Here is a 22,162-nt window from a genome sequence, read left to right on the forward strand (position 1 = left end):
ATTTAAGCATCTACTTCACAAACCAACCCAATACTATTATCTCAATTTTATAGACAAAGGAATTTAAAATCAGAGAAGTTGAGAAACTTGATCAGATAATAAGAGGCCAAAGCAGGATACAAATTCTGGTCAGTCTTACTCCAGGGAGCTCTTAACCTACATGGTACCTAAAATAAACACATTATTGGTATTCTGGGTTATGAAAACAAACGAAAACAATTCTCTCCTCTGACAGATCAAATGCCATGTCATCTTCACAGGTTCCATCATGACAGAATCACCCACAAGCTAGGTTAGTACAAAATGGGCCAGGCAAATAGATGGTCCAAAGACCAAGAACTAGCTGGAAAACAGCTTTAAGGGGAGATGGCAAGTTGGATGGATTAATGAGGCAGGGACATGAGAACACTAAACAGGGAGGGTTGTCTTATTCATAATTTTGCTGGTGAGGATTAAATACACTGTGGTAGAGCAAACTTATTTACATACTCTGGTTGTTGCAAGGTGATGAAGACTACGATGGAAGGCTTGAAACAGAAGGCTTCCCCAATCAAGGATCAAAGATAAGAGGAGATAGGTAAAAATTTAGGGAACCAGATCATCAGACTCTTCAGGCTGATCCTATGAAGGAGGGAAAGCCATTTGTCCCTGAAACCCTGCATGTGACACCAAAGAACAGAACATGGCAAAACAATCCTTTCCAGCTCTGTGGTGAGCAATGGCATAGAAGAAACTGAGTCATGGATTCTTTCTGACCACATAAAGCTGCTTTGAGCTGGTGAAAACAGAAGACATCTGTGTACCAGAAGGCACAGAAAGGCTTTCTTGCAAGCAAGAAAGTGCATGCTTCTTACAGGTGCTCAGAAGAAGGGGATGATCTAGTTTCTTATGTACTTGGTCCAGTCAATGGTAGGTGTGTTCAAAGGTAATTCCAAAGCAGTCAGCCCAAGAGTTCTATATTTTCAGTAATTTAAACAAACTTCTTAAAAATGTTTACTTCTTAGTAATGAATTGCGTCTGGCACAATTCTGACTTCAAAGAGGGTTCTATTTTTTCTAAATTTCAAAATCTAAAAAGGAAACAAAAATAAATTGGCGATTAAATCTCTGAAATACGTTTCTATGGAAAATGAATTACTTGACAAAAACCTTTTAAAAGTTAAATGGCTAATATTAAAGTCTTAAAGTTTTCAGAACAAGGATGCTATGGGATACACTGCCTGATGCTGTTATCCACTCACTTTGTCCAGCTCAGGTACCAGCCCTGGGGGAGAAGTGATGCTATTATAGCAAACAGAACAAGACCAATGGATGGCCTGCAACAGCAATCTCAGGATGGAGCCATATGGCTCTGATAAGAGTCTATCCCTGTATTTTAGATGTTCTGGATTTAACAAATGTTTGTCTCAGAGCACCTCTTTAATGCTGCCTGCCTTTTCCTAAAAGAAAAACTGCACACAAAACATGCTGTTTTTCCTCATGAAAAGAAAAAGTCTGTTATAATGTCCTGATCTTGTTATAACATGGACAGAACAGTGTGACTATCTTGCAGTGCTATGATCCCTGCAGAAATAATTAAAAAGTAAATCAATAAGAAACCAGGGGTGTTTTCTGCCAAGATACCTTCTTTTGATAAGAAGCCAGCCAGAATTAGGAATCTTCACTCTGCTTGTGGACTAAGCCCTAAAAATGATGTTTCATTAATATGCTCAAGAAACACTGTCAATGTCAACTGCCAGCTAAGGTCAAACCTATTTATTTAACATAGTCACCATTTTAAAATCTAAACAAAGAGACAAATGGTCCTCAAAATAAGACATTTGGGCCCGGCATGGTGGCTCATGCCTATAATCCCAGCACTCTGGGAGCCCGAGGCAGGCAGATCACTTGAGGCCAGGAGTTCAAGACCGGCCTGGCCAACATGGTGAAACACAGCCTCTACTAAAAATACAAAAATTAGCCAGGCACGGTGGCTTGTGCCTGTAGTCTCAGCCACTCAGGAGGCTGAGGCAGGAGAATCACTTGAACCTGGGAGGCAGAGGTTGCAGTGAGCCGAGATCGTGCCACTGCATTCCAGCCTGGGTGACAGAGTGAGACTCTGTCTCAAAAAAAAAAAAAAAAAGACATTTGTATATATAAAGCATGTACACTAAATGTGCTAACCTATAGATACATTCAGAGGTTGTATAAATGTTAACTATAACAATACAAAATAAAGGGATTTTGTTGTTGCACTGAAATTTTGTTATTTTGGATACTGCTAGAACAATGGTGTTATAAGGATTGGAATGCTTTTATTCTATACATTAAATTTTGACACACTACTGCTATAATAGAAATAAACATTTCTAAATACCAAGTTAAAGGACTGGTTATTTATTTTTAATTTATTTTCAGATGGAGTCTCGTTCTGTTGGCCAGGCTGGGTGCAATCATAGCTCACTGTAGCCTCGAACTCCTGGGCTCAAGTGATCCTCCTGCCTCAGCTTCTCCAGTAGCTGAGACTACAGGCACACTCTACTACGTCTGGCTTTTTTTTTTTTTTTTGATGGAGTCTCGCTCTGTGGCCCAGGCTGGAGTGCAGTGGTGTGATCTCGGCTCACTGCAACCTCTGCCTCCTGGGTTCAAACGATTATCCTGCCTCATAAACGATTATATGCCTCCCAAGTTGCTGGGACTACAGGTGCATGCCACACGCCCAGCTAATTTTTTTGTATTTTTAGTAGAGGTGGGGTTTCACCGTGTTAGCCAGGATGGTCTTGATCTCCTGACCTCATGATCTGCCCATCTCAGCCTCCCAAAGTGACATCTGGCTATTTTTTTTATTTTTATTTTTTAGAGACAAGGTCTTGCTGTGTTGCCCAGGCTGGCCATCTTGATCTCCTGGCCTCAAACAATCTTCCCATCTCAGCCTCCTGAGTTGTTGGGATACAGATGCATGCCACCATGCCCGACAAGGACATAGTCAATGCCACAGTTTTACACAAAGAAAATACACAACCTTGGAACTTAATCTATGACAGTACTGACTGTAGTACGATCTGACTCATAAAAAATAAGCATTGAGATTAGCTTCTCTTGACACAATGGCACTAAGGAAGAAGTGTCATGTTTTGAAACACTTATTTTCAGTTGCTCTGGGGAAGAAAAATGGAAGTCCCACACTTCAGTAAAATTTCAAAAATGATATTCCAACAGTAAGATATCAGAAAAGAAAGTGGAGAATTATCCATTTAACTATAAATTCTAACCCTAGTGGTTTCTGCAAATTATTGTAATCAGAATATCCTGGAATAGAAATAAAGTTCTTTTTATCTCTAAATTCTGTGAGACACTTTCAGTGACTGAACATAGAGGCCATAGGGAGATGGCTTGGAACAATTCCGCAAATAGAGATGGAGCCCATAAGAAAAGTTTTCTTTAGGAATCAATAAACATGTACTGAGAGGCTTTTCTCTTCAGTTTTAACAAGTTTATCAACCCGAGACAGACCACAAAGAAAAGGTTTTGACCCATATATATCCATTTATTAGAAAAATAACACCTATTTCTTGAACTTCCTTACTTTCAATCAGTTTTTCTAGGTGGGCATGATGCTGCCAGAATTTAAATTCAGAAATCATGAAATCCTGGCCTAAAGGGTGGGGTTGCCAAGATTTAGCTCTAGCCCAACCTTGAAAAGACCCTGGCTTGCTATACTGTTTTACAGGAGACTGTCCATCTTGCGGTTTACGTTCTAGTATCTTTTGATTCCTAGTATCAGTCATTACAGTTTAAGAAAATTCTGCCTCCAGGTCCAATACAGAGTTCCTGCTACTCTTTTTTCAATAAGTAATCCCGATGCAGACAAATATATCCATTCTACGACTCTCTTGATTCTTGGAGTAACTTACTATGTATTTATTGAGAATGAAAATACAAACACATATGGTTAGATGGTCTCTGAAGCCAGACTGCCTGGGTTCAAATCTCAGCTTTGCCACTTACTAAATGTGCATCTTGGGCATGTTACTTAACCTTATCATGCCTCAGTTTTCTTATTTATCAAATAACCTCTCATACAGTTTACCTCATAAAACAGCTTACCTCAGTTGCTTTGAACATTAAATAAGGTAATGCAACAGTGCCTGACACATAGAAAGTGGTCAATAAATGTTGACTATTATCCATATCTCTGAAGTCCTTCCACTTGGAATGTCCTCCTTTTATTTTTCTATTTAGGGTTGCCATAAGCCAGGAGACAGCTGGTTTGAAAAGGCTAATAATAAATAGGGCAGTACCAATATTTATCTACTGGTTTTTAGTTATGTTAGGTCATGGGAATGAACACGACTGGCCTGCTTCACTCTGAAGCAGTTCTAACCTCTTTTCGGACATCAGTTGTGATTTCTACATTCACCGACATGAAAGCACTACAAAGATTTTTCTCTGTGGTGGTGCAGTATGTCTCAAAAGGTATGAGAAAACTGCTTTGAGGATTCTGAGACCCTCAGTATATGGAGACTGGTGGGTGAGCCAATTTAATCCCTTCCCCATTGGTTCTAAACAAAGTGCTTTTAGCCAAGCAAGATGCTGTGTGGTTCTTGATAAGTAAGCCAATCAGGGCAGAGTTGTTTGCCTCTAAGTAGAAGCTTTTTGGCAGTTGCTGCAGGGTACATTCTCCATCAGAAGCATTATGTAAGCCTGGGTTTTGCATTCCCAGTGATAAAATGCTCATGCAGTATTACAATTAATTAAGTCACAATGAAGTCTAATCAATAAAGACTCAAAAATATTGTCCACAAGAGATCTCTATGCCCTCACTAACGCTGCAGTTTTTTCACTGTAAATTAATTTTCCTTCAGTTAAATAAACGATCTTAGTATGTCTGCTAGCAGGTGGTACAACAGGGGAATAGGGTAAACTAGGCTTTAAGTATGTTGTTAAAAAAAATATATTGAATGAATCTGGTGCTCAAAAAATTTAAGTTATTTGCATCCATTGGTGGAAGGGCAGGTCAGAGGAAACATTTGCCAACACATGAAGCCAGGCCAGGTTTCACCTTCCACAGCAGCTCAAGAAAACAGCAAGTTTCAACTTTTAATCCTTTATAATTTAGACTCAGGGTTTTATCAAACTGCTCTTTGGGATGCTCTGAGAAGTTTAATCCAAAAACACTGGCCTGGATCAAACTTATTTTACTTAAGGCATAGGAAACAAACTCTATAGTCGATCAAAACACCCTTTTACACCTAAAAGTCATTTGACTTGGTCACCTTCACAATAACTCATATAACAAAACTACATAAAACCATGGCTGGGTGTGATGGCTCACGCCTACGATCCCAGCATTTTGGGAGGCAGAGCCAGGCGGATTGCTTGAACCTAGGAGTTCAAGACCAGCCTGGGCAACATGATGAAATTCTTGTCTCTACATTAAAAAAAAAAAAAGTATATAAAACCAAGTGGTTTGATGAATAAATAATTTAGATCATGTTAATAATATAATACAAGAGTCTGGCAGGGCACGGTGGCTCACGTCTGTAATCCCAGCACTTAGGGAAGCCGAGGTGGGCAGATCCCTTGAAGCCAGGAGTTCAAGACCAGCCTGGCCAACATGATGAGACCCCCGTCTCCACTAAAAATACAAAAATCAGCTGGGTGTGGTGGCACGCACCTGTAGTCCTAGCCACCCGGGAGGCTGAGGCAAGAGAATCACTTGAACCCAGGAGGCAAAAGTTGCAGTGAGCTGAGGTTGTACCACTGCACTCCAGCCTGGGCGGCAAAATCTGTCTCAAAAAAACAAAACAAAACAAAACAAGAGTCTGATATAAGATTCCATAGTTAAGTAGTGATGATTCAGTTTTTCATTCAAAAACACTTACTGAATGCTTATGTCCTACCAGGGGCTGTCAGGTTTTATGGAAGATATTGATGTGTAAAACACCGCTCTGATAATCAAGAGGCTTACATTCTAGTGGGGAGAGGAGGAAGACACATACATAATTATAAAAACTAGGTGGTATACAATCAACCTAGCCTCAAATAAACCCTCTTTTAAATGTATACCACTGTCATTCCAACTTGAAAATATATGTCCTTAGTACATCTCGGGATGCCTATGAAAGGAAACTTGTATCACAAACACCAGGCATAGAAATATCCATGAATTGTGAGGATACTTCATTCCACACATTACTGACAATAGAGAGCAGCTTAGAATTCTTGAGCTAACTATATCCATTTGCAGAGCATGGCCTCCCACACAGCTGTATGTAGCTACTCTGGAATTCAACTTGGCTAGAAGCAGCTAAATGGTAGAGCCTTTGCTTTCTGGTCTTCCAAGTGATCATTTAGAACACTATACCAGCTCTGCTGGAGTTTCTAGATCCTTCAGGAAGAAAAACAGATAAACGCAGCTCAAGCCTATGACAACAGCTGAGAAAAGGAAGGATTTTGTGCATCAGGAATTTCCTCAACCACACTATCTCCTGTAATACAGCAATAGCAGCTGGCCTCACAGGCTGAAAAGCAGCCAGCACTCGCCTCCATCAGAAGACTATGCTCCAGGTCTACTGAGATACAACTGTGCCCAGAAACAGGAGGTGTAAGCAGAAAAAGGACTCAGGGACAGACTCTAAACTTCCTTCACCTGACACTTTCTGGTACTTCAAGGTTGTCTAAACTAAGAAAAGCCTAAACAACCGATGAATTCATTTTCTGCTATGCCTTATCCTTTTGAAGTATTCTCTAATGGGCTTTGGGATTTAGGCAGATGACATGCGGCAATGCCAAGCACATGTATGTTACCAAGGGCCAGAGAGATCATATTGGTAATACAGCAAGTATCTACTCATTTCCTACACTGGTTCTCATTCTCTGTACTAATCATACAAAAACTTTTATTCCTACTTAGGGAATTATTTAACTGGGATTAAAGAGCGACTACATTTAGGATAATCCTGTTGACTTTCTCTGGGTCTTGAAGCTTTCAGGTTAACTAACATCATATTACAAATAACAGCTCTAAGCAGTTAGACTGTTAGTTTATTTCTAAGCACTAATAGACAGTGTGGCTGACAGCATGCTTAGCTGTTTTCTAGGACCCCCTATCTGAAGCCGGCTCTGGGAAGGGTTCAGTAAGAATCTCTTGCCATGGTGTGAGGTGATGGGGGTGGAGGATAGAAGAGATCCAAGTTGCTCATCACAGGAAACACTGTGGACACTGGAAAAGTAAAGGAAGTGCTTTATCTTGCTCTTTTTGCAACAGTATGGTGTAGTAAAACAAACACTGAATTTGAATACTGACTTACTTATTACCTGTGTGGCTTTGGCAAGTTAACTCCTTTCTCTAAACTTCAGCTTCCAAAACTTCATCAGCAAGATGATAAAATATGTGCTATTACCTATTCTAAGATATAGTTACGTAGCTCAAATTAGATTAAGTAAAAGAAAATAATTTAGGTGGCGTATGCTGGCTTCTGCCCATAATCCCAGCACTTTGGGAGGTCAAGGTGGGAGGATTGCTTGAGGCCAAGAGTTCAAGACCAGACTGAGCAAGGTAGTGAGACTCATCTCTACAAAAAATCTTTTAAAAAATTAGCTTGGAATGGTGGCACAAGCCTGTAGTCCTAGCTACTTTGGAGCCTGAGGTAGGAGGGCTGTTTGAACCCAGGAGTTTGAGGCTACAGTGAGCTATGGTCACACCACTAGGCTCTAGCTTGGGTGACAGAGCAAGATCTTGTCACTAAAAATATAAAAATTGAAAAATTGAAATATTTTTAAAAAATATATTGGCTGGGTGCAGTGGCTCACACCTATAATCCCAGAACTTTGGGAGGCCGAAGTGGGCAGACTGCTTGAGTCCAGGAGTTCAAGACCAGCCTGGGTAACATAATAAGATCCCATCTCTACAAAAAACTACAAAATTAGGTGGGCGTGGTGGCGTGTGCCTGTAGTCCAAGCTACTCAGGAGGCTGAGGTGGGAGGATGGCTTGGGCCTGGGAGGCGGAGGCTGCAGTGAGCCAAGATCACGCCACTGCACTCCAGTCTGGGCAACAGAGTGAGATCCTGTCTCAAAAAATAAAACTATTAAAAAAGAAACTATTTTATAAACTCAAAAGCCCTAAACAAATGTAATTTCTTGATATTACTACTGATATTATGATTTGGATAAGACTGTACTCTCTAGAAGGGCTTTTGGAGTCAGTATTCTAACAACCCTATGCATTAATTCATTCAACACATATTTACTGAGTGCCTACTAGAACTCAGGCACCGTCCAAAGCCCTGGGAACATAGCAGTAAACAAAAACCAAATGCTTATTATGGTCAAGTGGTGATGGGAGGTGAGGAGACAATAAAGTAATGTGAGGCAGTGCTAAGTGCTATAAAGAAAAAGCAGAACTACAGAAAGAGAATGATGGGGGTAGCCAGGACAGGCCTCTCTGAGGGGACCTATGACTCCTCTCTGAGGGGAATGTATGTGTTTGGCAAGTCTAAGAAACAGCAAGGAAGGCCCTGTGACTGGAGCTCAGAACCAGAGGTGAACAGTAATAGGAAGTGAGACCAAAGAAGAGGCAATGACAGCTGTGCCTTGTAGGCCATAATAATAATGACTCCTTCAATTTTATTCTAAATGTAAATGAATGCCACTGGGGGTGGGGTGGTTCTGATTCAGATTTAATATTTACTAAGTCCTACTACACACCAGATCCTATGGTAGGTTATTGACAGTTGTGAAAAAGACATGTTTCGTCTGTACTTTCACTAAGTTCAGTCTGGTGTGGAAGACATACAATGAAAGAAGTAGTTACAATATAAAGCTTGGTAAGCACCATGATAAGAGAAAGTTTAGAGACATGAAGAGTGAACAGAAATTATCTAGATTCTTATTTCTATCCAATCTAATTTTTTTATTCTAAATTCTAGAATACAGGAGTGGGTGGAGTGGGATGGGATAAGGAAGATGTATTCTCGGCAGTGGGAAATGCTCCAGAAAACAAAACTTGTTCAGGGAACGAGAAGAAAATTAGGGTGACTGGTGGGAGAGTGGGAGCTGGGGCTGAAGAGCTAGGCAGGAGTCAGGTTATAAAGGTATTTCTATGTCATTGTTTCTGAAATAGCAGACAGGAGATCAATTTAGTAAGTTGAAATCAGCATTTTTTAAAATGGAATAGAATAAAATATATTGAAATGCACTGTACACAGTAAGTTTTGCCTTTTTAAAAAAATTGTTTGTTGGCTGGGCACAGTGGCTCATGGAGGTCAAGGAGGGAGGATCGCTTAAGGCTAGGAATTCAAGACCAGCTTGGTCAACAGAGTGAGATTCCATCTCTATAAAAAATTTTAAAAAATTAGACGGGCATGATGGTGCTTGGTGCTTGCCTGTAGTCCCAGCTACTTGGAAGGCTGAGGTGGGAGGACTGCCTGAGTCCAGGAACTGGAGACTGCAGGATCACATCACTGCACTCCAGCCTGGGTGACAGGGCAAGACTCCGTCTAAAAAAAAAAAAGGTATTTTGTTTTCAGTCATGGTGGTATATGCCTCTAGTCCCAGCTACTTGGGAGACTGAGGCAAGAGGGTCACTTGAACCGGGGAGTTTAAGTTCAGCCTGGACAAAATAGCAAGACCCCATCTCTAAAATCAAGCAAACAAAGCTTTTGTTCATTTGCATCTATATATGTGTGTTCTGGGTCACAGTATAAAATGTACTTTTTTCTTATCATAGCCAAAAATGTTTGTAAGCCAATGCTTTGCCACCTTATGGAGTAAACTTTACCTTAGAGGCAATGGTAAACCACTGAAAAGTTTCAGGCTAGAAAATGACATAATCAGATTTGTGTGTTTAAGTAAGAGAGAGAGGGAGAACGTATGTGTAAGTGTGTGTGTAGTATGTTTTATTTATTTGTATGTTTGTGTTCTGGAAAGATTACTCATGTAGCAAAGTTGACAATGGATTAGAGGGGGACAAGACTGGAGCCAGGAATCCATATAATTGGCTATTGTTTAATTGAGGCAAGGGAAGATGATAGTATGGTCTTAGAAGTGGCTACATGCATGGAGGGCTGAATCGACAGGATTTGGTAACTGATCAGCTGTGGCATTGGTGAGAGAGAAAGCATTAAGGCTTGCGCTGGCCTTGGTCAGATGGTGATGCTATTCACTAAGGCAGCAAATACAGAATAGAGCAAATCTAGGGAGGGGGAAGTTAAGTTCATTTCTGAAGATGTCTCCATTGATCTGACTTCAAGACATGAAAGTGAAGACAATGGTTAGCAAATACTTGGATATGCAGCCCTAGATTGAGAGGTCCAGGCCAAAAAGTTAATTGAGGACTGATCACCACAGTGATCGATGAAGCTGTGGCTCCAGAAAGATGTTGTAAAGATGACAAGATCTAAAGGATGAGAAGAGAAAAATAAGTCTGGTAGAGAAGACCGAGAAGGTGCTCTCAGAGGACAGGAGGAAAACTAGAGAATATGGCGTCTCAGAAGCAATGAGAAAAAGTGTTTTAAAATGTAATGAGTGACTCAACAATAAGAAAATAAACAACCTGAATTTAAAAATGACCAAAAGACCTGAAGAGACACCTCAACAAAGATATACAGATGGCAAATAAGCATAAGAAAAGATGCTCATCCTCATACATCATTAGAGAATTAAAAATTAAAACAACAATGAAATACCACTATATACCCATTAGAGTGGCCAAAATCCAAAATGCTGATACCATCAAATGCTGACAAGGATGTGGCACAGCAGAAGCTCTCACTCATTGCTGGCAGGAACGCAAAATAGCATAGCCACTTTGGAAGACAGTTTGGCAGTTTCCTACAAAACTATCCATGCTCTTACCATATGATCCAGGAATCGTGCTCCTTAGTATTTAACCGAATGAGTTAAAAATTTATGTCCACACAAAAACCTGCACAAGGATGTTACAGTAGCTTTATTCATAATTGTCAAAATTTGGAAGCAACCAAGATGTCATCAGTAGGTGAAAGGACAAAGGGTGGTACATCCAGGTAATGAAATATTATTCAGTGCTAAAAAGAAACGGGCTCTCAAGCCATGAAGAGACATGGAGGAACCTTATTGCATATTACTATTTGAAAAACACCAATCTGAAAAGGCTGCATACTGTATGTTTCCAACCATATGACATTCTGGAAAAGGAAAAACTTGTGGAGACAGTGAAAGGCTCAGTGGTTGCAGGGGGTTAGGGAGAAATGGATAAACAGGCAGAGCACAGAGGATTTTGGGGGCAGTGAAACAATTTTATATAATATTATAGTGGTGAATACACATCACTATACATTTATCAAAACCCACAGAATGTGTAACACTGAGAGAAAACCCTAATGTAAGCTATGGACTTTGGGTGATAATGTGTCAATGCATGTTCATTGATTGTAACAAACATACCACTCTGGTGGGGCACATTGATAATGACAGGGGTTAGCAGGGGAGGGAGGTAGGACAGCACAGAGGGTACATGCAAACTGTGTACCTTCCACTCAATATTGCTATGAATCTAAAACTGCTCTAAAATATAACTCTAAAGAGGCAGGGCACAGTAGCTCACACCAGTAGTCCCAGCACTTTGGGAGGCCAAGGCAGGCAGATCACCTGACCTCAGGAGTTTGAGACCAGCCTGGACAACATGGCAAAACCCCATCTTTACCAAAAAAAAAAAAAAAAAAAAAAAACTAGTCAGGCATAGTGGTGTGTGCCTGCAGCTCCAGCTACTTGGGACGCTAAGGGAGGATCACCTGAGCCTGGGAGGTCGAGCTACAGTGAGCCATGATCACACCACTGCATTCCAACCTGAGCAACAGAGCAAGACGCAGTCTCAAAAAAGGGAGGAAGAGAGGAAGGGAGGAAAGGAGAGAGGGAGGGAGGGGAAGGGTGAAGTGTTAATCACTGCTGGGCAGTGATTAAGAAAAAGACTAAGGATATGCAGTTGATCAATAATGAGATCACTGGTGACCCTGGCCAGAGCAATACTGGACCACTTCTCTGCTTCCTTTTATAGTAAACTGGAAAGAGCATGTCTACTTCCTTTGTCTATTTTCCTTCTATTCCTTTTTTGTTGCAACCACATGATCAAGCTTTTGCTCCTGTTCCTCTGCCAAAAGTGTACTTCAGAATCATTAATGATCTAGGAAGGCGAGGGTGTGGGGGGATAAAAAAGAAACAAAATCATTAATGATCTCCACATTTCTAAATGCAACATTCAGTTCTCAATCCTCTTACCTGACTTGGCAGCAGCATTCACTCCCCACAGCTCCTCACTCCCTCCTCCCTCCTCCTGGGAACAGTTTCTTCACTTGTCTCCTAGGACAGCAGGCCCTCTGGCTTACCTCACCAGCAACTCTTATGATCCCTCTTCACCTGCTTGTTCTCTAAATATCGGTATGTTCCAGAGTTTAATCCGTGGACCTCTTCTCTTCTCTGTAACCACTGCCTAAAATGTGAGCTCACCTCATGGCTTTAACTATTATCTATACACTGGGGATTCCAAACATAATCCCCAACCCAGAACTCTCTCCTAAATGCAACTGCCAATTCAATATCTCAACTCTGATGTCTAATGTGCACCTCAAACATGACATGTCTAAAACATCTCTCCAAAACTTAAGTATTCGTCCCTAGTCATCCCAATCTCAGTTGGCAGTAAATCCACCCTTCCATTTGCTCAGGATAGAAACTCTGGAGTCTTTCTTTCATATCAAATCCAACACTAAATGTTGTTGGAGCCAAACTACCTGGGTTCAAATTCTACTTCAGCCACTTGGTAGCGGTGTTATCTTGGGAAAATTGCCTAATCTCTCCTGGCTTCAGTTTTATCACCAGTAAAATGGAGACAATAATCTTATGTATCTCATGGGGTTGTTAAAATAATGAAGTGAGTTAATGTTTGTGAAGTGCTTTGAATAGTGCCTGCCACACATGGTATGTAGCATCTCTTGAATCTGATCACTTCTTACCATCTCCACCTCGACACCCCAGACTGGGAACCAGCCACCAACATCTCTTTTCTGGACTACTGTAAAAGTCTCCTCCTAACTGATGTCCCTCCTTCAGCCTTTGTACCTTTCAGCCTACTGGCAACATAGCAGCCAAAGTGATCGTTTTTAAACAAAAGTCACTGCAAAATTTTTCAACTTTTTTGTATGTTTGAAATTTTTCATCATAAAATTTGGAAAAAACAAAACTCAGATTACATCACTCCTGTCAAAACCCTCCAATCCTGTACACTTCAGTCAGAGTAAAATCTAAAGTCTTTACATTAACTAGGCCCTAAAATTAAGTTCCCTCTTGCCTCTCTGACCTCATCTCTCTTCCTCATCTCTCATCGCTCCTTCCTTCCAGGCACGCAGGCCTCCTTCCCGTTCCTTCCCATGCAGCCATGCTCCCTCCCCATGGCCTCTGCGCTGACCCCTCAACAGCCGGGGGGCAGGGGGTGCTCTTCCTCGGACTGCACAGCATTCACCCTCACCTTCTTTCAGGATTTGCTGAAAGGTCACTTTCTCCATGAAGGGGTTTCATGTAACTTACCAACCACTATCCTAACTCCTTCTCTATTTTATTTTTCTCACAGCATTTAGCACTATCTTCTATACTATGAAGTTATCAGTTCAAAGGAGACAAGTTAAATCTACTCCAAGGTTCACCACTTTGTTCTAAAATGCAATTACCACGGGCTTCTACTTTGCTGTCAACCCAGTGGACATATGTTCTTCCTTAAAATGAAAACAGATGATCAAGCAAAACTATATGACTTTTTGCATTGTCTCTAAAATGTTCCCTTCTTATGTGCAAATAAATGGTGATAAAATACTGTTAATTCTGAGCATCTTGTATCTATTTTCAGTGTTAAATTTTTCCAAGACCTGCCTACCTTACTGCCCACTCATTAAATAAAATTTTTAAAATTTGATTCTGGAGGACAAAGAGCACAGAAATAGGAAATGAAGCAGTAGCAAGACTCAGATGCAAAGCCTACTTTATCCTTGGCATTTAAAACCACATTGCAAATGAGAACCCAATAAGTGGAAATATCCTGAAAAAGGGTAGGAAGACAGAAGTGAAACAAAAACATTTATTGCATTACTGCTATGCCATGGGCCTACTGAGTCTTCACATACATTATCTCATTTAATCCTTACAGTAATAGCAGCCCTCACAAAACTCTCAGCCAATTTATAGATGAGGACACTAAAGCTGAGACACACTTAGGGCCTAGATTCAAACCCACGTAGGGCTCTCTGATGCCAAAACCTGTATACTGTTTCTACAGAACCTTGCCTCCTGGAGGCATCAGGTCAGCAAGCTGGAGTTAAAAAAGGTTGTAAATGGGCCATTTATACTCCATCACTAAATTCGTGGGATAACTGAGTGGGTCTAACTTTTATGAACCCATTCATAGCTGTGTGCTAGCGACTCCCTTACCTGTGGACATAAAAAATGGGATGCGGAACTTTCCACTCAGCACGCGGGCCCGCAGATTCTGCAGTGTGCTTCCATCAAACGGCAGGGCACCGCACACAAGCACGTAGAGGACAACTCCAAGGCTCTGCATCCCAAACAGACAGGATGTACAATTAATCACATCAGGGGAAACAAAAAAGACCACTGTAGTGTGTGTATGCAGATGATGGTGAGTCATACATACGATTACGGAATAAACTTTTTCTTCCATCTTAGAACAGTTAACAATCTTCTTTGCTTCTAGGCATTAATTTAGCGTAACATCCTGAATTTTTCTCAGTACTCATTCTCTGAGGCCACAGTAGAAATAATCTCTGTTCTTGGCAACGGCCCCCATCCAAGCTGGCCCTTGGGGTTCTTTTGCAGATGCAAAGGGGAAATTTGAAATCTGTGGCTCAGTCCACAAGGTAAGTATTGGAGGAAAGATTTTGCACAAGTAGGCCGGATGCAGTGGCTCATGCCTATAATCCCAGCATTTTGGGAGGCCAAGGTGGGAGGATCATCTGAGGTCAGGAGTTTGAGTCTAGCCTGGCCAACATGGTGAAACCCTGTCTCTATTAAAAATACAAAAAATTAGCCAAGTGTGGTGGCTTGTGCCTGTAATCCCAACTACTTGGGAGGCTGAGGCAGGAGAATCGTTTGAACCTGGAAAGTGGAGGTTGCAGTGTGCCAAGATCATGCTGCTGCTCTCCAGCCTGGGGGACAGAGTGAGACTCTGTTTCAAAAAAACAAAAAGGCTTTGCACAGGAATTGGGACTTGAAAGAACAGGTGACCAGGATCTCAATTCATGTGCATCATTATGTATCAATGCGAATAGCTGTCATCAACCAAGGGTAGCTAATGCCGTGGGGTATAATAGAAGGCAGTTACTTACCCAGATGTCCACTTTGGGCCCATCATATTCTTTTCCTTCAAAGAGTTCAGGTGCAGCATAGGGAGGGCTGCCACACCAGGTCTTCAGCAGCTGCCCAGGAGTGAAGAGGTTACTGAAACCAAAATCTAGAAAGGCAAATGGACATAATTCATATTACTGTAACCTTTTATTGTAACTGAGCAAACACTAGTCTCTAGTCACTAAAGATTCCAAATCATTAAGTCTGAACATTAAATGCAAAAAGAGAACATTTAGAAACCACATAGTCAGACACTTAAAACAATAATAGTGAAACAGAGATATAGATGAGCTGAAATACAAAGATAAACATGGTCAGTTTATGTCGGCAGAAATAGTACTGCTCCCTTTGTAAACCTAGGCAGAATAAAGCAAGTAGTACTTGTTCCTTTAAGAATGCAAATGGTAATCAGCTTAAGGAGATTTTGGGCTGAGACGATGGGGTTTTCTAGATAGACAATCATGTCATCTGCAAACAGGGACAATTTGACTTCCTCTTTTCCTAATTGAATACCCTTTATTTCCTTCTCCTGCCTGATTGCTCTGGCCAGAACTTCCAGCACTATGTTGAATAGGAGTGGTGAGAGAGGGCATCCCTGTCTTGTGCCAGTTTTCAAAGGGAATGCTTCCAGTTTTTGCCCATTCAGTATGATATTGGCTGTGGGTTTGTCATAGATAGCTCTTATTATTTTGAGATACGTCCCATCAATACCTAATTTATTGAGAGTTTTTAGCATGAACGGTTGTTGAATTTTGTCAAAGGCCTTTTCTGCATCTATTGAGATAATCATGTGGTTTTTGTCTTCAGCAAAGTCTCAGGATACAAAATCAATGTACAAAAATCACAAGCATTCTTGTACACCAATCACAAACAGAGAACCAAATCATGAGTGAACTCCCATTCACAATTGCTTCAAAGAGAATAAAATACCTAGGAATCCAACTTACAAGGGATGTGAAGGACCTCTTCAAGGAGAACTACAAACCACTGCTCAATGAAATAAAAGAGGATACAAACAAATGGAAGAACATTCCATGCTCATGAGTTGGAAGAATCAATATCGTGAAAATGGCCATACTGCCCAAGGTAATTTATAGATTCAATGCCATCCCCATCAAGCTACCAATGACTTTCTTCACAGAATTGGAAAAAACTACTTTAAAGTTCATATGGAACCAAAAAAGAGCCCGCATCGCCAAGTCAATCCTAAGCCAAAAGAACAAAGCTGGAGGCATCACGCTACCTGACTTCAAACTATACTACAAGGCTACAGTAACCAAAACAGCATGGTACTGGTACCACAACAGAGACATAGATCAATGGAACAGAACAGAGCCCTCAGAAATGATGCCGCATATCTACCACTATCTGATCTTTGACAAACCTGACAAAAACAAGAAATGGGGAAAGGATTCCCTATTTAATAAATGGTGCTGGGAAAACTGGCTAGCCATATGTAGAAAGCTGAAACTGGATCCCTTCCTTACACCTTATACAAAAATTAATTCAAGATGGATTAAAGACTTAAATGTTAGACCTAAAACCATTAAAATCCTACAAGAAAACCTAGGCAATACCATTCAGGACATAGGCATGGGCAAGGACTTCATGTCTAAAACACCACAAGCAATGGCAACAAAAGCCAAAATTGACAAATGGGATCTAATTAAACTAAAGAGCTTCTGCACAGCAAAAGAAACTACCATCAGAGTGAACAGGCAACCTACAGAATGGGAGAAAATTTTTGCAACCTACTCATCTGACAAAGGGCTAATATCCAGAATCTACAATGAACTCAAACAAATTTACAAGAAAAAAACAAACAACCCCATCAAAAAGTGGGCAAAGGACATGAACAGACACTTCTCCAAAGAAGACGTTTATGCAGCCAAAAAACACATGAAAAAATGCTCATCATCACTGGCCATCAGAGAAATGCAAATCAAAACCACAGTGAGATACCATCTCACACCAGTTAGAACGGCCATCATTAAAAAGTCAGGAAACAACAGGTGCTGGAGAGGATGTGGAGAAATAGGAACACTTTTACACTGTTGGTGGGACTGTAAACTAGTTCAACCATTGTGGAAGTCAGTGTGGTGATTCCTCAGGGATCTAGAACTAGAAATCCCATTTGACCCAGCCATCCCATTACTGGGTATATACCCAAAGGACTATAAATCATGCTGCTATAAAGACACATGCACACGTATGTTTATTGCGGCACTATTCACAATAGCAAAGAGTTGGAACCAACCCAAATGTCCAACAACGATAGACTGGATTAAGAAAATGTGGCACATATACACCATGGAATACTATGCAGCCATAAAAAATGATGAGTTCATGTCCTTTGTAGGGACATAGATGAAACTGGAAAACATCATTCTCAGTAAACTATCGCAAGGACAAAAAACCAAACACCACATGTTCTCACTCATAGGTGGGAATTGAACTATGAGAACTCATGGACACAGGAAGGGGAACATCACATTCCGGGGACTGTTGTGGGGTGGGGGGAGGGGGGAGGGACAGCATTAGAAGATACACCTAATGCTAAATGATGAGTTAATGGGTGCAGCAAAACAACATGGCACATGGATACATATGTAATAAACCTGCACATTGTGCACATGTACCCTAAAACCTAAAGTATAATAATAAAAAAGAATGGCAATGAAAGGTTAAAAAAAAAAAAAAAAAAAAAAAAAAAAAAGGAAAAAAAAAAAAAAAAAAAAAGAATGCAAATGGGGCCGGGGGCAGTGGCTCATGCCTTCATGCCTTCATGCCTGTAATCCCACCACTTTGGGAGGCCGAGGTGGGCGGATCACGAGGTCAGGAGATCATCCTGACCAACATGGTGAAACCTCCTCTCTACCAAAATACAAAAAATTAGCCGGGTGTGGTGGTGTGCGCCTGTAGTCCCAGGTACTTGGGAGGCTGAGGCAGGGCAATTGCTTGAACCCGGGAGGCAGAGATTGCAGTGAGCCAACATGGCGCCACTGCACTCCAGCCTGGGCGACAGAGCGAGACTCTGTCTCCAAAAAAAAAAAAAAGAATGCAAATGAAACTGGATAATGTTAAGACCACATTAGGATCAGGAAACACATGTAAGCCTACTCAGCTGGACCCAGAATTTTTATGTTATTTTTACTTCTTATGACAAACACATCTATGACCATTTAAAAATTAGATAAAGTGACATTATTATAATTAAGTAGTTCATTCAAAGGGAAGAATATGCAACTTATTTACAAACTGAAGCAAGAATGCTTACATTTTAATTTTAACTCTCCTTGTGCTTCAGTTTTCCTCCCTTCTTCTCTCCCTCTCCTACTGCTACAAGAGGCAGAAGATGGGAGGTAGCAGGGATGCGTCTTCGGGAGCTACACTAAGACAATGAGCAAGGATGGCCCGCCAAACGAGTCTTTGCTGTAGAAATGCTTTTATTTATGTATGTATACCCATGTGACAGGCTAGAAATCCCTCATGCCCCAGGGATACCATGCTCCCTGCAATCACAGCATCTGAAAATGTTAAGCACCTACCTACTCTCTGAAACCCGTCCCTCTCTTTTCCAGTTTTACTCTTGTTGACAACTCTCGTTTTGCTATTTGCTTTCCTTCTTTCTACCTTCTACAGAAGGTGTTTTTCAGCAGGCTCTGCTGATTTTAACTGCCTCTCCTTGTTCTGTTTTCTCAGGGCTAACTCTTTTAATCTCACCACTTCTACCAGCATTTGATATAAATACCCCAAATTTATATGTCTGGCCCTGGTACCACTCTTAAGTTCCTGGCATGAATCCCCAATACTTACTTGGGAAGAAATACCTCAAACCTACCCTTTTCCAAAGTCATACCTGCACTTTCAGTGCTTCTACCCTCATTAGTGACATCACCACCTGTGTTACTAGAAACACTGGAGTCATCTTCAAGTCCTTTCTCCCTCGTTTCCCATTTCAAGCTGGTAATAAAACTCTTACTTGCTTCAACTCCCTGTGTCTTGAATCCACCTCCTCTTTTCTATTTCCATTTCTACCACTGCAGTTCATACTCTTATCATCCCTAGGTTGACTGATGCTATTGCTTACTTCCTGTCTATTTCATTTTTCCCTAAGCCATCCATTCATAGCACAAAGTTACACAAACCAGATCCTGTTACCTCCTCATTCAAAAACATAGGCTGGTTCCCTTCTACTTACAGAAGAGTCTTCATCTCAGCACTATCATTTAAGGCCCTTCACAGCCCAGCTCCATCCTATGTTTCCAATTTATCCGTGGCCATGCTAGCATCACTAGACTATTCACATCCTGTGTTTACATGCCTTCCATATGCTATTTCCTCTCTGTACCATGCCTTTTCCTTTCTTTTCCATCTTTAAAGTATCACTCATTTTCAAGGCCCAGTCAAATATTACTTCCTGTATGGAGGCTTAACTGATTTCCACCAGAAAACACCATGTCAATGGCTTCCTCCTCTGTGCTTCCACAGCCTTTTGTTTACGCCTCTACATCCCGTTAGTGCTCTGCCATACACACACACACACACACACACACATATATTATTTATTTATTTATTTTTTGAGACAGAGTTTCACTCTTGTTGCCCAGGCTGGAGTGCAGTGGCGCGATCTTGGCTCACCGCAACGTTCACCTCCCAGGTTCAAGCGATTCTCCTGCCTCAGCCTCCCAAGTAGCTGGGATTATAGGCATGCACCACTATGCCTGGCTAATTTTTGTATTTTTAGTAGAAACGGGGTTTCTCCATGTTGGTCAGGCTGGTCTCGAACTCCCGACCTCAGGTGATCCGCCCACCTCGGCCTCCCAGAGTGCTGGGATTACAGGCGTGAGCCACTGCGCCCAGCCTCCACCTTATATTATACTTAATTGTATTGTGTGTTTATACCCTCCACTAATTAGTAAATGGAGGAGATACCGTTTTATTTATCCTAGTCTGTACACAGTGGTTCTAATACATAGCAGAGACTCAAGAAAGGGTCACGAAATTAAACTGCAATAAAATCACTGGGCCAATCCTCCCATCACCTCCTGACTACTGGAGACTTCTCAAACTGACAATGGCAGCTGGCCAGCAATGAGAGCCTCTGCCTCCTAGCTGTCCCTCCCAAGGTTCTAAAATTAACTTAATGATCATAAGGGGTGTGGCAGTCAGGACCACAAATAGAATTATTATAGCTTGATCTATGAGAAGATGAATACTCTCATTCATTAATGGAAATAAATAATACTTCTTCTGTGAAGTCCTCCTGGATCCCCTACAAGAAATGTCCCCTATCTACTCTGTACTTTCTTTCCCTTTATTATTTGAATACATAAATAATGTATTCTTCTAGCTCCTGAAAAACACCCTCTCTTGTAAAGATCTACCCTCTCTCTCTAGTTCCTTACCTTATTCTTCTCTCTTTCACAGTATCTAACAGTGTTTAACACAGTGGGCACTTAATGTTGACTATGAACAAAACTGCATTTAACACTCTACCAACTAACCTACAACTTTTGAAACACCATAACTTTCACTTACAAATTAAAGTCTGCACGTACTGGTCACTGTTAAGATTTTTTCTTAGGAGAGTGGGAACAGGTTGCTAAAAATCCCAACTGAGATTCAGCAAAGTTGATGTCTCTGGGAATTATCTAGAAAGAAGATCCTTAGGTTTGCAAAAACCTTCACCAGGTCCTTTTCCATGATCAGCCTTCCTCTTCTCCACAGTGCAGAGGAGAAATGCGAATGATTCTGTTCTGCCTGATGGACTCTGGCACTGGAATGACTGGATAACAAACTCTAGAAGAATCATGGAGTTTTTTTGTTTGTGTTTTCAATGGAGCATGCAACAGGCTAAGCAATGAATTTAAACCAGTTGAGTTTAAATTTGCCTATAAGCAGATAAAATGTACAGATTTCTCATTTTGAACCACTAATGTTTAGTAACCTTTCTAGCATTTTACTTTGCCAGGGAGGTGAAGGCACAAACCTAATAGTGTGAGCTTGTTATTTTATCTACCAAACAGGAAACTGTTACAAAGAAAACAATATCAAAGGCAACCAGCTTCAGCAATGTCTGCAGGCCTTGTAACTGCTAATAGTTATAAGGATTTTATATGAGAAATGAGTGTATGAGAATGAATGATATATTACGGCCAGACAACTAGAGAGGGCCACATCTGCAGAAGCACCTGCTTCCACTACGTTACATCCAAACAGCTGGCTTCAACAGCTAGACCCAATAACCAAATGCAAGACTTCTGTAAGATTCAACAACAACCAAATATTACTGGCTTGCTCTCATCTCCTATTATGCACCAAACAAAATCCTCTAGTCTCAGAAACCTGTCGAGAGGTCTCCTATAATCATTCCAAGTATTGTTACTCCCAACTCTAAGGTGTACATTCAAGCAAAATCTGGCTATTCCCTGCCTACAAGACACCTTTTACCCCCCAATTATGGGCAGATTCCTTTAGTTACTGAGCCTGCGGTATCCTAATTCTTTCTTTAACGTATCAAACCTAACAGGATCTGATCCACTCTCCCCTTTCAATATACATATTATTATAAATTGACGGTTTCATTGAAAGCATATGGCTGTCTTCTCTTCCCTACCAGTGGCTCTTTACTAGTATTTCACATTAATCTTCACTATTGCTATGCATCTTATAAGTTAAAATTCTGGCTAATTTGCTGCCCATTCAGCTATAACATAACTTATTTTCTGAACATTTAAATTACCCATGTGGGAAAGCCTCAAATTATTACCATGTACTAAATCTGGAAGTC

General features: G+C 40.9%; 1 protein-coding gene across 11 annotated transcripts in view; it reads right to left on the reverse strand.

The window, feature by feature from the left end:
- SIK3 (SIK family kinase 3) overlaps nt 1-22,162 on the reverse strand; it is a 269,595-nt gene that overhangs the window by 42,841 nt on the left and 204,592 nt on the right. For all 11 annotated transcript variants that reach the window (XM_058446635.1, XM_032167483.2, XM_032167481.2 and 8 more), the window contains 2 exons: nt 15,351-15,475; nt 14,437-14,560 (listed from right to left, as the gene is read on the reverse strand). In XM_058446635.1, coding sequence (XP_058302618.1) covers nt 14,437-14,560; nt 15,351-15,475 — 249 coding nt within the window. The remainder of the gene's footprint in view (nt 1-14,436; nt 14,561-15,350; nt 15,476-22,162) is intronic.

Source organism: Hylobates moloch, unplaced genomic scaffold, assembly GCF_009828535.3.
Source record: "Hylobates moloch isolate HMO894 unplaced genomic scaffold, HMol_V3 SCAFFOLD_11, whole genome shotgun sequence".
Classification (NCBI taxonomy): domain Eukaryota; kingdom Metazoa; phylum Chordata; class Mammalia; order Primates; family Hylobatidae; genus Hylobates; species Hylobates moloch.